Source organism: Neltuma alba, unplaced genomic scaffold (genome assembly GCF_004799145.2).
Source record: "Neltuma alba isolate B1F8T4 unplaced genomic scaffold, ASM479914v2 tig00004710_pilon, whole genome shotgun sequence".
NCBI classification, from domain to species: domain Eukaryota; kingdom Viridiplantae; phylum Streptophyta; class Magnoliopsida; order Fabales; family Fabaceae; genus Neltuma; species Neltuma alba.
This window is the reverse complement of record NW_021633831.1, coordinates 91,693-105,745: the sequence shown is the minus strand read 5'-3', so window position 1 is coordinate 105,745 and position 14,053 is coordinate 91,693. Positions and strand designations below refer to the sequence as shown.

Sequence of the window (14,053 nt, the reverse complement as noted above, 5' to 3'; positions counted from 1 at the left end):
ATAAGATTTCTTAATTATATAAAATAAATTTTCAGTTTCTCTAAACCCGATTAAATTAGTCTCAAATAATTATCTTTTTCTACTGATCATTGCTATTTTTAAAAATTAAATTTAATATGTTAACAGTACTTAACATAATTTTATAATGTCATTCAATTTTTCAATTTATATGGTTTTTTTCTACGTTTTATTGGAGATAATCCTATTTGAAGTAAAGATTTGAACATTTTGTTCTGTATAATGTAAAAAGACTAGCCATTGGTATTGTTAAAATTGTATCATTTACCCGTTAATAGACAGACTACAGCCAGAGTCCACATTCTACGGAAATAGTCCAGAGAATATGCCGTTCATAATATATATATATATATATATATATATATATATACACACACACACAAAAAAATAGAATTAAAAACTGATAAGAACATTTAAACCTCGTATATTTCTGATGGAGTCATAGGCAACCCAAAAGAAAATATTATGCACGCGATTTGTTAAATTTGATGCAATGTTTTCCTTTTTTAACTTTAAGTGTTTGGTTAAAAAAAAGTATCCTAATTAGTTAATTCAATATTGACTATTAAAATTATACCAAAATTAAAGGCAATGCTGACTACTTAAAAAATAACATTACCCTGATTTTCAAAAATCATATCATTATCATAAATTACTTCACTAATTTATGATGATTATAGCTCCTTGGAGAGTATTTTTGAGACAATAATGCACTTTAATCTAACAATATGTGTTTATTTTATAATTTCACTTATATTTTTAATTTAGATCATATTGTTAAAATTATTCATTAATCTATTAAATTTAATGTAACTATATAATCTAAATTTATACGATTTATGTTAGTAATAGTAATAGAAAGATATAATTAAAAAATCATTAAAATTTGTTCAAAAATTAAAATTATTTTTGTATATAAATATTAAATTATAAAACCATTTTACTATTAAGATTTTGATTAACCATTAATATAACAAATTCCCTTATCTTAATCCAACATAAAAGAAAAGGACATTGAAGTTGAATCTTTGTTTCTTTTTGAAACGTTAATGTCATCAAGTTATTGTATCTCAATTTCACTTTATATAAGGACAAACAAAAAAAACAAGAAATCCTAATTGAGGATTAAGAGTAGTTTGTAACGAATTTGTTTTTTTCTTTCTGCAATTTGAGCTGGCTCTAATTTTTGTGATGTTGACCAAATCCTTTAACATTTATTAATTAAACCCTTTTGATTAAATCAAATCAAAACCCAAAGATGAAGTAAAATGTCAGTTAAAAGGAATGAAGATCCCAAGATTTATTCATCATTACTGTGTCTTTGTGGTATGTGCAGAGAGGACCGAACTTAATCCCTCAGACACTTCTCAATCAAAGAGACCTCCATGCAAAAGCATATTTTGATTTTCCAGATAACTGCTTTTATAAGGTTCAGAAAATTTATATTTTTATTTTAATTCTCATAAATTCACCTCTCTCTGGCATAAAGATTAGATCTCCCTAATAGTGGAAATTATCTTCTTTGTTCAAATAAAAGGGAATGAAAATTTTTTTAATGAGTTTTTTTTTTAAAGAAAAATTAAAAATAGGATTATAAAATTTTAATAAAAAACCTGTAAAAAAGAAAAATCAAAGCTTTTACCCCAATACTTCATTTTTTTAAATCAACCTCATTAAAAAAAATTTTACGCTCAATTTTTTTCATACCAAATATATTCTAAAGGCAAATGATAAAACTTTTTCAACTATAAGTTTTGTTACATACACAAGAGTTTGGTTGAATTTCTAATTAATTGCTTTAGTAATGGACAAAAGCTATCACCACCCAAGTTAACTTGAATTGGTTAAATTCATCTCCTTTTTTTACTTTTGAATTAAAAGGACATACTAATAGTATGTGGTTAATTATGAGTAGAATATCAAACTCACGATTTTTCACTTCTAAAAAGGTTTTCATGTCACTAAATTACAAGGTTATATTGACAATATCAGTTCCCTGCATACATTAGATTTGAGCATTTTACGAATCTAAGCATGGCAACAAATCTAAAACCCAAACATTCTTCTTAATCTATGGTGTGATAAATAGATAATATTTTTTTGGAGCACTCTAGCTGCCAATCTTCCTCCTTATCCCATTCAAATGCATTTCTTAACTAACCCAAGCCAATTTGTTTTTTTTTAAAAAAAAAAAGATAAGATTGAAGTTAGATCAAAGCTGGGGCAGGACCAAACATTAAAAAACACATGTACATATTAAAGACTTGGATTAGAGGGTGGAGGGGAAACGTATCCCCCTATAACTAAATCATTACAAGCCGCAAAATTCAACTCAAGGCCTTTGAATATGATTACGATGATACATAGGATGGTACAAAACTCCTTATTTGTATTTGTGTGATGTCTCCTCGCCTAAAACAAGAAAACGATCATTTTATACGTCCTCCATTACGTGCTCCCTCAAAGCATATGTGGTCCATATCATCATCATTCAGTCCTTTTGATATTAAATGTAAGGACTCCATCCGGTTCTTAATTTAAAAACTAGATAATTAATTTTGTGGATATTAAAAAAATTGGTTAAAATAGTGATTTGTAATAAATATGGGCTGATATTTCTAGAATACTTTTTACGTAATTATGTACGTACATTGTAATTACTCTTTGATGGAACTCCATTGTTTTGTATAATCAATAGGAATATTTTTAAAAAAATTAATATATTTGAGAGATAAAAATAAATATCTTATATTTAGAACTAAAATAAATAAATGTCTTGTATAAATGTGAGAGATAAATTAAATAAATGTCTATATTTATGTTTTGAAACTAAACTTACCTGTACTTAATTGGCTTCGGCTTCTATATTTAAGATAAGAGGAAATGTGTGTATTTTCTCAACAACAATATACTTCTTCTGATTTTAAATATAAGATCTGGTTTATAGTGAAATTTGTACTACCATTTTATTGATATTTATATGTTGCATTTCACTAATTTATATAAATTTAAAAAATTATTTAAAATTAGTTAATTTTCTTAACACTATCCAATCATTTTCTCAAATGTCTTTAATTAAATGACAATATCTTATCATCTCTCTCAATTTCTTTCTCGACCAAAATTATTCAATAATATCCATATATGAAGAGTACTCGTGTGAAGAAAAAAATGATCATGAGAAGAAGACTTTGAGGCACATTCATGAGCACTTCTTATTTATGCCTTTTGCCTCAAATGGCCGCTGACTTTATCATCAATATCCGTTCCATCCAAAGGATTTGGCATATTATAGGCAAATATCCAAACCAAAAGATATGCACAAACACATACACCAAATAAAACGATTCAATTGGTACACGCCATAAAACGATAAGAGAAAATAAAAATAGGATGGAATAATTTATGTTGGACATGGTATAAATATAAAACAAAAAATATAATTATGTTTGATAAAAAATAATAAATTAATAAAAAAATGTATTATAAATATAATCAATAATCTAACACAATCTCCATTAGATAAATAATAAAAATATTTTTTTCTAGGGACATATTGCAATAGCTTCTCTAATACATACAAGCTTTTTGTCTTCCTACCAAACATTTATAAACATAAGTTTGGTGCATAGAGTGTAAAGGAATGGAAGATAAAAAGGAGAGATGAAATATAATTCTTACAAGGATATTTCATATAAAAATAAGAAGTAACCAAAAAGATTAGATGATAAGGATGGAATGTAATGTGCTAAATGATATGATTTAAAACCTTTTAAAATTTGACATATAAAATCATATATACATAATTCTCCTCAACTTTATGTTAGGTATATATATGACATCCATAAATTTTGATGGTTGGGATTTATGCAACCCTTTAAACGCTTACATTTATGCAGATAACTCTTTGATTAGTAATTTTATTCATTATTCATTAATTAGCACATATATTAAAGTTTAAGGGGTTTATATGCATATAAATCAAAGCTTTAAAGGGCCTATACGCGCGCCAAAAAAAAAAAAAGGAAAGAAAGAAAAGGATTTAAAAGGAGAGCATATAATTTAAAAGATTTATATGCATATTGCCGACCTTGAAAACTTTTAAATTAAGTACATTACTTAGGACAATGTACAAATAAATTTCTTAACCTTTAAATTAAAGTATTTTTTCGACTTGATATTTTTCTGGCCAAAACCCATTTCAAATATTAAAATATATGTTGAACGTCTTTTTCATTGACTGATATTTTCTAGCGTCATGAAACTATTGTTAATTATATTGTGAAATGTGAAGCAACTTCAATATTAAAAATACTATCTTAATTAATACCTTCCAATATTCATGATAAAAGCTAAATTACATAAAACTTGATGAATTTAGGACAATATACAAATAAATTTATTAACCTTTGAAATTTAATAATAATTAATTTCAATTCCCCTTAAGTTTTGTTGTTGTATGTATATTACCTCCCAAACTTTCAATTATACGGAGACAAAGTCCTTATATTTTAAAGTCATCTATAGATAAATAATGAACAAAAAAATTATAGTATGAGAATGATCTGCAAAAATATAAAAGTTTAAGGAGCTTTATTGGTAAGTTTCAAAGGTCAGGAGGTTTTTGCATAATTTAGTCCTTTATAAAACGTAATATTTTTCAAGGTACAATTGCAGCACCGCTTAATTTAACATTGACTTTATTACTCGATTCTTTTTTCCAAAGAACATTTAGATTTTTTTTTTTTTTAAAAAAAAAGCAGCACATGATTGTTGAGTCGTAGTCGAAGAGATTATAAGAATTTAATGAGACATTTAAAACGCCAAAGAAGAAAATAATTATTCGGAGCAAGCAAAGCATTTCATAACCATTTTGCTGCCGCACTTTTTGTTACCAACTTCTGTGAAAAGTCTCAACTTATAAATAGCACCCACCTTCTTCTTCTTTATGATCAACTTTTAAAGCATCTCTTGCTAACAACAAAACGCTCTTTCTGCTTCAATCATCAGAAACCCAAAACTCGAACCCCACAATCTCACAGTCTTTTAATGTCCCTTCAATAAATCTCAAACCCCATCTTCGCATTCCATTTTCTTACTTGTAATTTGAACGTCTCTTTCTTTGTGTTTCATTCCATAATAAGATTCACTTCAAGTCCTCATCACCAAAACGCTTCACCTCCAAACTATACGTTACTTCATATATATATATATATATATATATATATAAAACCTCCCCCCTCCCCCCAAGTTTTTCGATTTGAGCTTGCCACATCTTCATGATCTGTGAGATTCAGAGGTAGCAGTAGTAGAAGAAGAAGAAGGTGACGATGATGGGATTGTCATCAGAATACAGAGTTTTAGCTTTGCTTGGTTTGGTAATTTCCTTTGTGGGTTTGTTAGCAGCAGAAAGTGGTAAAAATGGGTCAATGAATGTGAGAGGTTACATTACTTGGGATGATTTGACGGTGGACGAGAATGGCTTAGCTTCAAAATCTAAAAGTGATGTACAGGTTATTGTGGTTGACCAGAATGGAAATGGCGATTCATCTACAGTTCAAGGGGCTGTGGATATGGTGCCAGATCAGAACTCACAGAGGGTGAAGATATACATTTCCCCTGGAACTTACAGGTCAGCCAAGAACCCTTTTATCTCTTTCGGTTTCTTCTTCATTTTATTCGTCAAACCCAAAGATCTATAATATATAGAACAAAAACATAATTGAGTCCCCTGAAGACGATATTCTCAGGTACTGAATTGATGCAGAAATCTCAAACAAGGAAAGCATTTCTGTGGTTACTGCCATTAGTATGATGTGGGTAAAACAAAGCTGGTTTGGCTGGTTGGCTGGTTCTTTGTTTTCTTAATTTTTTTGCTTTTTTGTAAAAATGCAGAGAAAAGGTGTTTGTACCAAAGAACAAGCCATATGTCTCATTCATAGGGAAAAGAAATCAAACGCATGGTGTGGTGATTACTTGGAACAGCAAGTCATCAGACATTGGGTCAAATGGCCAAGAATTAGGGACTTACGGTTCAGCAACTGTGGCAGTAGAATCTAATTACTTCTGTGCAAATAGGATCACTTTCGAGGTGAAAAAAATTAACCTTTATGTTACCAGACTGACAGTAATACTGCGAAAAAGATTGAAATTTATTAAATTTTTTTGTGGGGTTGGTTGCAGAACTCTGTAGTTGCAGAGGCTGGTGGACATGGAATGCAAGGGGTAGCTTTGAGGGTAGACAGTGACAGAGCCATGTTCTACCAAGTTAGAATCTTGGGAACACAAGACACTCTTTTGGATAACACAGGAACTCATTATTTTCTCAAATGCTTCATCCAAGGAAAAATTGACTTCATTTGTGGCAGTGCAAAATCACTCTATGAGGTCAGTTTATGTCATTTCGACACAAATCTTTGTACTATGCCTTGTATACAGATCCCCTATAAGTTTTCTTCAACTATGTCGAGCTTTAATACTGAGCATGTCCTAAAAGACCAATGGTTGAGCTCCTTAATTTTATAAAAACGCTTTACTTGTGAAGCTTCTGTGTGGGGCTTATAACATGCTAGTGCAAAGGATCTACTTGCATATCAGTATACATGATTCTGACGCTTGGGGTTGGTATTTGCTTACTAGGATTGCCGTCTCAAGTCGACAGCTGATAGCTATGGAGCAATTGCAGCTCATCACAGGGATACGCCCAGTGAAGAAACAGGCTTTTCTTTTGTAGGCTGTTCAATCCAAGGAACTGGTAAGGTCTACCTTGGGAGAGCATGGGGAGACTACTCAAGAATCATATATTCAAGCTGTCATATGGATGACATTATAATCCCACAAGGATGGACTGAATGGAATCACCCTTCCAGAAAGAAGTATAAATTAAACTAAACTATTAAGCCTTCTCAAATCTCATTTTTTTTGCATTACTAGTTCAAATGTAATACTCAATGGATGCAATGTGATGTCTCAGGACTGCACTTTTTGGAGAGTTTCAGTGCCAAGGAAAAGGAGCAGATAGAAGTGGAAGAGTTCCATGGTCAAAATCTTTCACTTTTGAGGAAGCAAGGCCTTTTCTGGACAGAAACTTCATAAATGGAGACCAATGGCTCAGATTGTAGCATTCACAAGAAGGTCATCTTCACTAAAATTCATTGCACAGAACAACAAAATAAAAGCAGACACGTTGCCAAATGTGAAAAGTTTACTTCTTCTATTTGTCAAGTTCAGAGTTAGATGTTCAAGTTCTAAATGTGAAAAGTATACTTCTTATATCTGTCAAAGCTACATGTGAACCACAAGTTTAGAGTTAGATATTCAAAGATGTTCAAGTTGTAACTATTATAAACATTAGAACATTTCATTATATGTCTCAGTTTAACTTACGCTTTAATTCCCTATTTATTCCAGTAAACATGGAGAAAATGACATCAACATTAAAGGCCTTGTGCATTAATGAAAAGCAGAGCTCTGTGCACTTTACCTCTTGATGAAGGCACTTGATGATCTATACCAGAAAGCACTTAACTTCCACTTCAACACCTGTAAATTCTGAGAGACTAACAATTAACTTAAATTGCAACAAAGTGTGTTATGATGGTAGAACTCTCCTTACTATCAGAAATAGCGCAAGTTCATTGTTAAGTTCCATTGTAATTAAAAAAAAAAAAAAATCTTTACGCAGACACTTTGATGAATTCTGCGGTATTTCAGTTCTCTATGGTCATTATCAACTTCACCGTCTTCAATGAAGTCTTTATCATCATAATCACCATCGCTTTCTTCGCCGGATTTATTGCCAACTGAAACTTAATTACATCAAAGTGCCAAACAAACCACATATGGGAAGTTGGAAACTTTTGTGTTAGAGCTTTTGACTGCAAATACTGTCAGGGTTATATTACTCTACACTGCATCAAAATGTCTCATCCTGAACTTATACTTGCACAAGGGTGTAGATTCCATACACATACGAGTCTCTTGATTGGCATTTTCTTTTGTACAAATTCATCAAGACATGTCGGTTTGAAACATTGGATGCAGAACATGCTCATCATGTGGAAGTGGGCCTTCATTTATCTTCTGAACTGCTGAAAAACGGAGTAGTCTTGTAAAGGGTACTAGCCAGCTGAAGTCAAGACAAGTTCAAAGAAATAGATTTTTCAAAACTTGAATAGTTTTTTTTTTTTTTGGCTGTACAGAACTTAAAGAGATTAAAGCAGCTGAAAGAAGCTTTAAGATTTTTCCGTATTTTGTGTCTGTTTGGTTCAGCTTATAAAATGACTTATGAGCTACTTCTTGACCAAAAGTTAGATTGGGCAATTTTGATTGTGTTTGATTTTACTTTTGGCTCATTTGACTTATAGGTTAAAAGTTGTTTTTTTGAGTATGATTGCAAAAATATCTAAAACTTACTTATAACTTATGTAAAAGTGGTTTTTTGGAATCAAAAGACATTTTTGCCCGTATGTTTATATTCTTCTTATACTTTTCTTTGCATATTCTTTGTACTTTTCAATCAGTTTTTAGTTAGTTATTTTTAATATTTCAATCAGTTTTTAGTTATTTATTTTTAATATTTTCTTAAATGAAAATAATTTTAAACATAGTTTTTATAGTATTTTTAATTTTTAATATTATGTTATATTTTATATTTATATAAATTGTGTAGAGTATAACATCCAATTAATTATGTAATAATACTTAATTTAAAAATGTTCACATTACTATGATTTCTAATTTAAATATATTTTATTTGTTAAATATAAATTTTTCCTATTATAATAATTGAAAATTATCATATTATGTAAATTCATATTTTTAAATATTTTTTATTATTTAATAAAAGTTATACTCATTTTAATCATTCTAAAAAATAAACTTATTTATTCAATCATTATTCAAGCAACGTTTCTACTTTACAAATTAATTTTTGTAAAAATCAATCTAAACATAAATTACATTATCTAATCCAATTTTTTTAAAAAATTGGATTGAAAATAAGTTATTTTTTCTATCATCAATCAATCAGACCCTTTTTGATATTAAAGTATTGGTGGCTTAATTGTCATATTTAATTTTCCCATAAATGGTGGTAGAATCAAATCCCACCTCCATCCTCTTTTCCAAGAAAATCCTCCTGCCAGCAAGGTCTCGCCGAGGAGGTTGAGAACCTTTTGCCTTAAATGATGGCCATTTCTGTTATTTTTATTTAATTTAAAAATGTAGTTTTTCTTGGTTTTGAGATATTATGAATTCATTGAAATGTTAGCTTTGCAAATTAGGATTTAGTATTTTTAGGGTTCTTTTTGTGTCATCTTCTCAATGCTTAATTCCCTGTCCTCTCTTTTTTCGATATTCCGCAAAATTGCGGGAAATAATGTTATCAATTGCAAATGGACACATGGTTTCAATTTTAATAATTTTTATGAAAATCGTTTATGCATAAAATATTTTGCAAATTATATATGATGTGTTATCAATGAATCTTGATTTTTTTTTTTTTTGAAATTTAATTACCTTCACTGACTACATAATTTGATAAAATGTATCCGTTTGAGTGCTGTAAACTATACGATGTAAGGAATTTATTTTGAAGCAGATTATTTGAATTATATTTTTTTTGCCAACAGATTATTTGAATTATATTGCTTTAAAGAATTCCTTGCTCTTCATAATAATTTAATGAGACGTAAATATTAATAATTATTTATCAACTAAGGTAGTGGGCTTAACTTATACACCAATCAAAAGGCCATAACGAGAACAAATAGAGTGGGGAATAATCGTTACACAAATAAAATTAAATAAACGTCAGAGCATTTGTACGCGCCTGGTGTTGCCACGTGGCCATTTCGATGAGCAGACATCATATTGGAGGGATGCAAGGCAAGAATTAGTTCAGGATTTTCACTTAGATAAATGTAGCGAGAAAAAGGTTTTGGGAAAAAGGTTGGCTTTTGCCGGCAACGCCTCTCTTAGCTGAAATTTTATTAAGTGACACAAATAGTTGTAGGGATTTGGTGTCAACTGTCAAGGTTACTTGGTCATATGTCTAATGTTGCAGATTCTAGTTTTACTCCTCCTGGTGTTAATAGTCCTACTGTTATACGAAGAGGTGTCGGCTAGTCTAGCTTAAGCCTTTGTTGTATTTTTGTGGTTTTTGTTTTGCTTTTATTTGCTTCTTTCTTAGTCTGTATTTTTTTTGGGGGTCTGTATGTTTCTTTTTTTGAGACTGTTGTTTTGTTAATAGCCCTAGTGTTTTTTTGAATATTTGTTCTGTGTTTTCTTAAGTCTGTTGTTCAGTTTTCTTTAGTAATAAAAATATTTCTTTGGGGGAAAATATATATATATATATAGTGAGTACTCTGAGATACATTTAATGGCAGAAGAATAGCAAACTAAAGAAAAAGAATCAGTCATGGTAAAATAAAATTAATAATGAAAAAGACAAAAACTCTAATAATGGTTCGAAACAGGTACACCAAAAAAAAAATTGAAACGGGTAAAACTTAGGGGGTGTTTGGGTTTTTTTCCAAACCATGGTTTGAGAAAATATTTGCCAAACACCTCTTTTTTTTTTTAAAAAAACCATGGTTTCCAGCAAAACCATGGTTTTGAGCTTGCAAACCTTGGTTTGTGCTGAAGCATCACGCGGGTCGTTTCTGAGGAGTTAAAAAACTCCCAACAGTGAAAAAGTCCCTCTTTTCCTGTTCGAACGTCTCTTCTCCCATTTCTTCTCTCCCATTCCATCGCCCTTCTCCTATTCCTCTAAAAATTATGGGATTTCATTTTAAAATCTTAATAAATAATAATATTTTTATTGGCAAAATAAATTATTTTCTGAAAATATATGTAATTATTTTATATATATACACATTAATTATTTATTATTTATATTATTTATGTCTTATTTATTATGTTGCCAAAATATATTATTAACAAATTTATTACTTCAAATAAACATATATTATGAAATATATGTTATATGTAATTATCATTTAAACCTATGTCCTTTTTAGTAATTTCAACATATAAAAAATTACTTCTGACAACAACTATCCAAACACTCCCACTTTATCAGAATCACTTTTTCAGAAAATCTATTCTTTTAAAATCTATTCTCTCCAAAATCTATTTTCTAGAAGCTATTCTCCAAACCATAGTTTGAGATTATCCAAACACCCCCTTATTAAAGAATTTTTCATGTCAAAGTTTTCAAACCTCACCCGGAACGATCCGGTCACCACCTGTTTTGGCTTGGTCTAGGAGTTTGGACTGTTCAGAGAATTAAACCGCTTTGAGCCGTCTTGAACGGGCAGTTGAGCCGGAAACCGAAACTTGGAGCGGTTTAAAAAATCTGGACGGACATATGGGCTTCATCTATTTCTCTCACCTGATCCATTTTCTTCTTTGTTCAACTTTCTTCATGGGCGACTGGTAGTATTATAGCAGAAAGAGTAAGGATGAAGAAGGGAGAAAAAGAGATGAAAATTACAACATTAAAAGCAAAAATTAATGAAATGACAAAAAAAAAAACCTACCAGTGGCATTTTCTTTCCCCATTCTCTGTGCGAAGAAAAAAGTAATTTAATTCAAGCGAAGTGTGCTCGGCTCACGGAGGGAAGGAAAAATAGCTTTAAAATTTGCAGACTATAAGTAAAACGTGACCTGAAAAGACTTTTGACATTTTACTTCTAATTTTGATTTTTATTCTTTTTACGTATAAAACATGTCGTCAACATTTTCTAGTTACCTTGATTTACATTAAAACTAAGTATTGTAAAATAGGATACTATATTATTTTAATTTTAATAGGTTGAATTGCTTATGAAACCATAAAATTGATATATTTAATAATTTATCAAAATTATTTAACAATTTGATATTTTATTTTTTTGACATATATCACACATATATAATATTGTTTGACATTTTATTCAATTATTATACCATCGATCCAACATTGGTTCATATGATGAAGTTTAGAAAATAAATAAAATCCAAACACAATAATAAATTTTAGAGACAATTACAAATAAAGACCCCAATATATAAAATTGCGAGTATGGACCCTAAATTTGAAAAATAGCTTCAGAGGACTTGATTCCAAATTGCAACTATGAAATGATCATGAAATGTCTAAAATGCCCTCCTTCTTTTCTCTCTCTTTCTTTCTCTCCAAATTTCCTTCTCCTTCTTTATTCTTTTCCTCTCTCTCTTCATTCTCTTTTTTCTTTGGATCTTTTCTCTCCAGATTTCTTCTTTCTCTTTACTCCTTCCCAAAGCATATATAACTCATAATGTCCTTCAGCAATCCTCTCTTCATTGTCATCCCCCGTCACTTTCTTCTTATCTTGCTTAGCTGTTCTTTCGTCGACAATGAAATCTCTTCCATTATTATCTCTATTGTTATGGAAGGAGAGGAGAGTTGGGGAGTTTGAGGGAGAGTGACAGTTATTTACAATGCTTATAATATTTGCTTGCAATGTGTGCGATAATTGTTTGGTGCTGAGACAACACCCAAAAAATCTGGATTTTTATTTTGATTTTCAATTTGTATTCATAATCGAAAATAGCAAATTGACAAGTTTTGATACCCACTTCATGACAAGTTCAATAAGGCAAATAAGAAGTTTAGCAAGGCAAATAACAACTTCTGATAAGCAATTTATAAAAATTTGACTTTCTGTGTTAAAATGATAGAATTTTCAGATTTTTTTAGCAAATGACAAGTTCTGATAAGCAATTCATAACAAGTTCAGTAAGGCGAATGACAAGTTCAGTAAGATGAATGACAATTTCTGATAAACAATTTATAGGAATTAATGACAATTCTGTGTTATAGGAATTTAAATAAAATAAATGTACACAATTTCTTGGCGAATGACAATTTTAATAAGACGAATAACAATTTTTGATAAGTAATTCATGGGAATTTAAAATTTATGTGTTAAAATAACAAAATTTTCAGATTTCTTTAACAAATGACAAGTTCTGATAAACAATTCCTGACAAATTCAGTAAGGTGAATAATAAGTTTAGTAAGACAAATGACAACTTCTGATAAGCAATTCATAGAAATTTAAAATTCTGTGTTAAAAATTTAATGATCCCTAACCATAATTTTATAATTGAGGGTCTTTATTTGTAATTATCCCTGAAATTTAACTCAATGTAAAATCTGAACAAAATTTATTAAAAAATATTCACTTCACTGAAATTGTTAATCTAAAATGCTAAAACCAATTTGAGAGTAGTTAATAAGAAGTATTTTTGTCCTTTTTTTATTTCAAAATTTCAATTTAGAATTTTACATGAATTCTATAATTATGCACATTAGGAGAATCATTGCATGATTTGTGATTTTCCATGTTCTTTTATGATGATTTTCCCTTTAAATTAATTTGTATTCCTTGATGTCCTTAATATCGTAGAATTAGAGTTCAGAGACTGACGGTCTGTTTGTTTTGAAGGATTTGGAGGGAAGGAAAGGGAAGAGGAGAAATTTAATTATTTTTCCTTGTTTGATGGGATAAAAATTTTAGAAGAGGAGGGAAAACTCTCTCCTCATAAGCGTCCCATCCAAAATTGGGGATTTTGGAAGGAAAGAATAATATTTTGACTTGTGTTAACTAATATACTTATATTACTTTTTAATAATCCAATGTTACCCTTCAGTGCCGAATTTTATGTGATTTGGTATATTTATAGATTCAATAATGTCTCTCTTTCCTCATTTATATGCTATCAAATATAAAAAAAAATTACTATCAAATATATTTTAATTTCCAAATGCAAATCAAGTATTCAAAACAAAAACATACAAATAAGTGATCTATATTATTTTTGAAAAAGTTATTAACTACTCATATCAACAATATAGAGAAAATAAAAGATGAAAAAATATACTCAAATTAAACATATTTACTTTATTAGACCAGATTTTGGATATAAATACAATTATAGTTATTAGATATATAGTAGCTATTAATTATGTATTATCATTATATTTATTTAATTTTATTAATTATAA

The 14,053-nt window shown here is 29.4% G+C and overlaps 1 protein-coding gene across 1 annotated transcript; it reads left to right on the top strand.

Moving 5' to 3' along the window:
• Positions 1–5,351: 5,351 nt before the first annotated feature.
• On the top strand, positions 5,352–7,139 carry LOC114745563 (pectinesterase QRT1-like). The gene is made up of 5 exons (XM_028933723.1): positions 5,352–5,650; positions 5,914–6,109; positions 6,202–6,405; positions 6,658–6,893; positions 6,992–7,139. The coding sequence occupies exons 1-5, from the start codon at positions 5,352–5,354 to the stop codon at positions 7,137–7,139; spliced, it is 1,083 nt and encodes a 360-aa protein (XP_028789556.1).
• Positions 7,140–14,053: the final 6,914 nt, after the last annotated feature.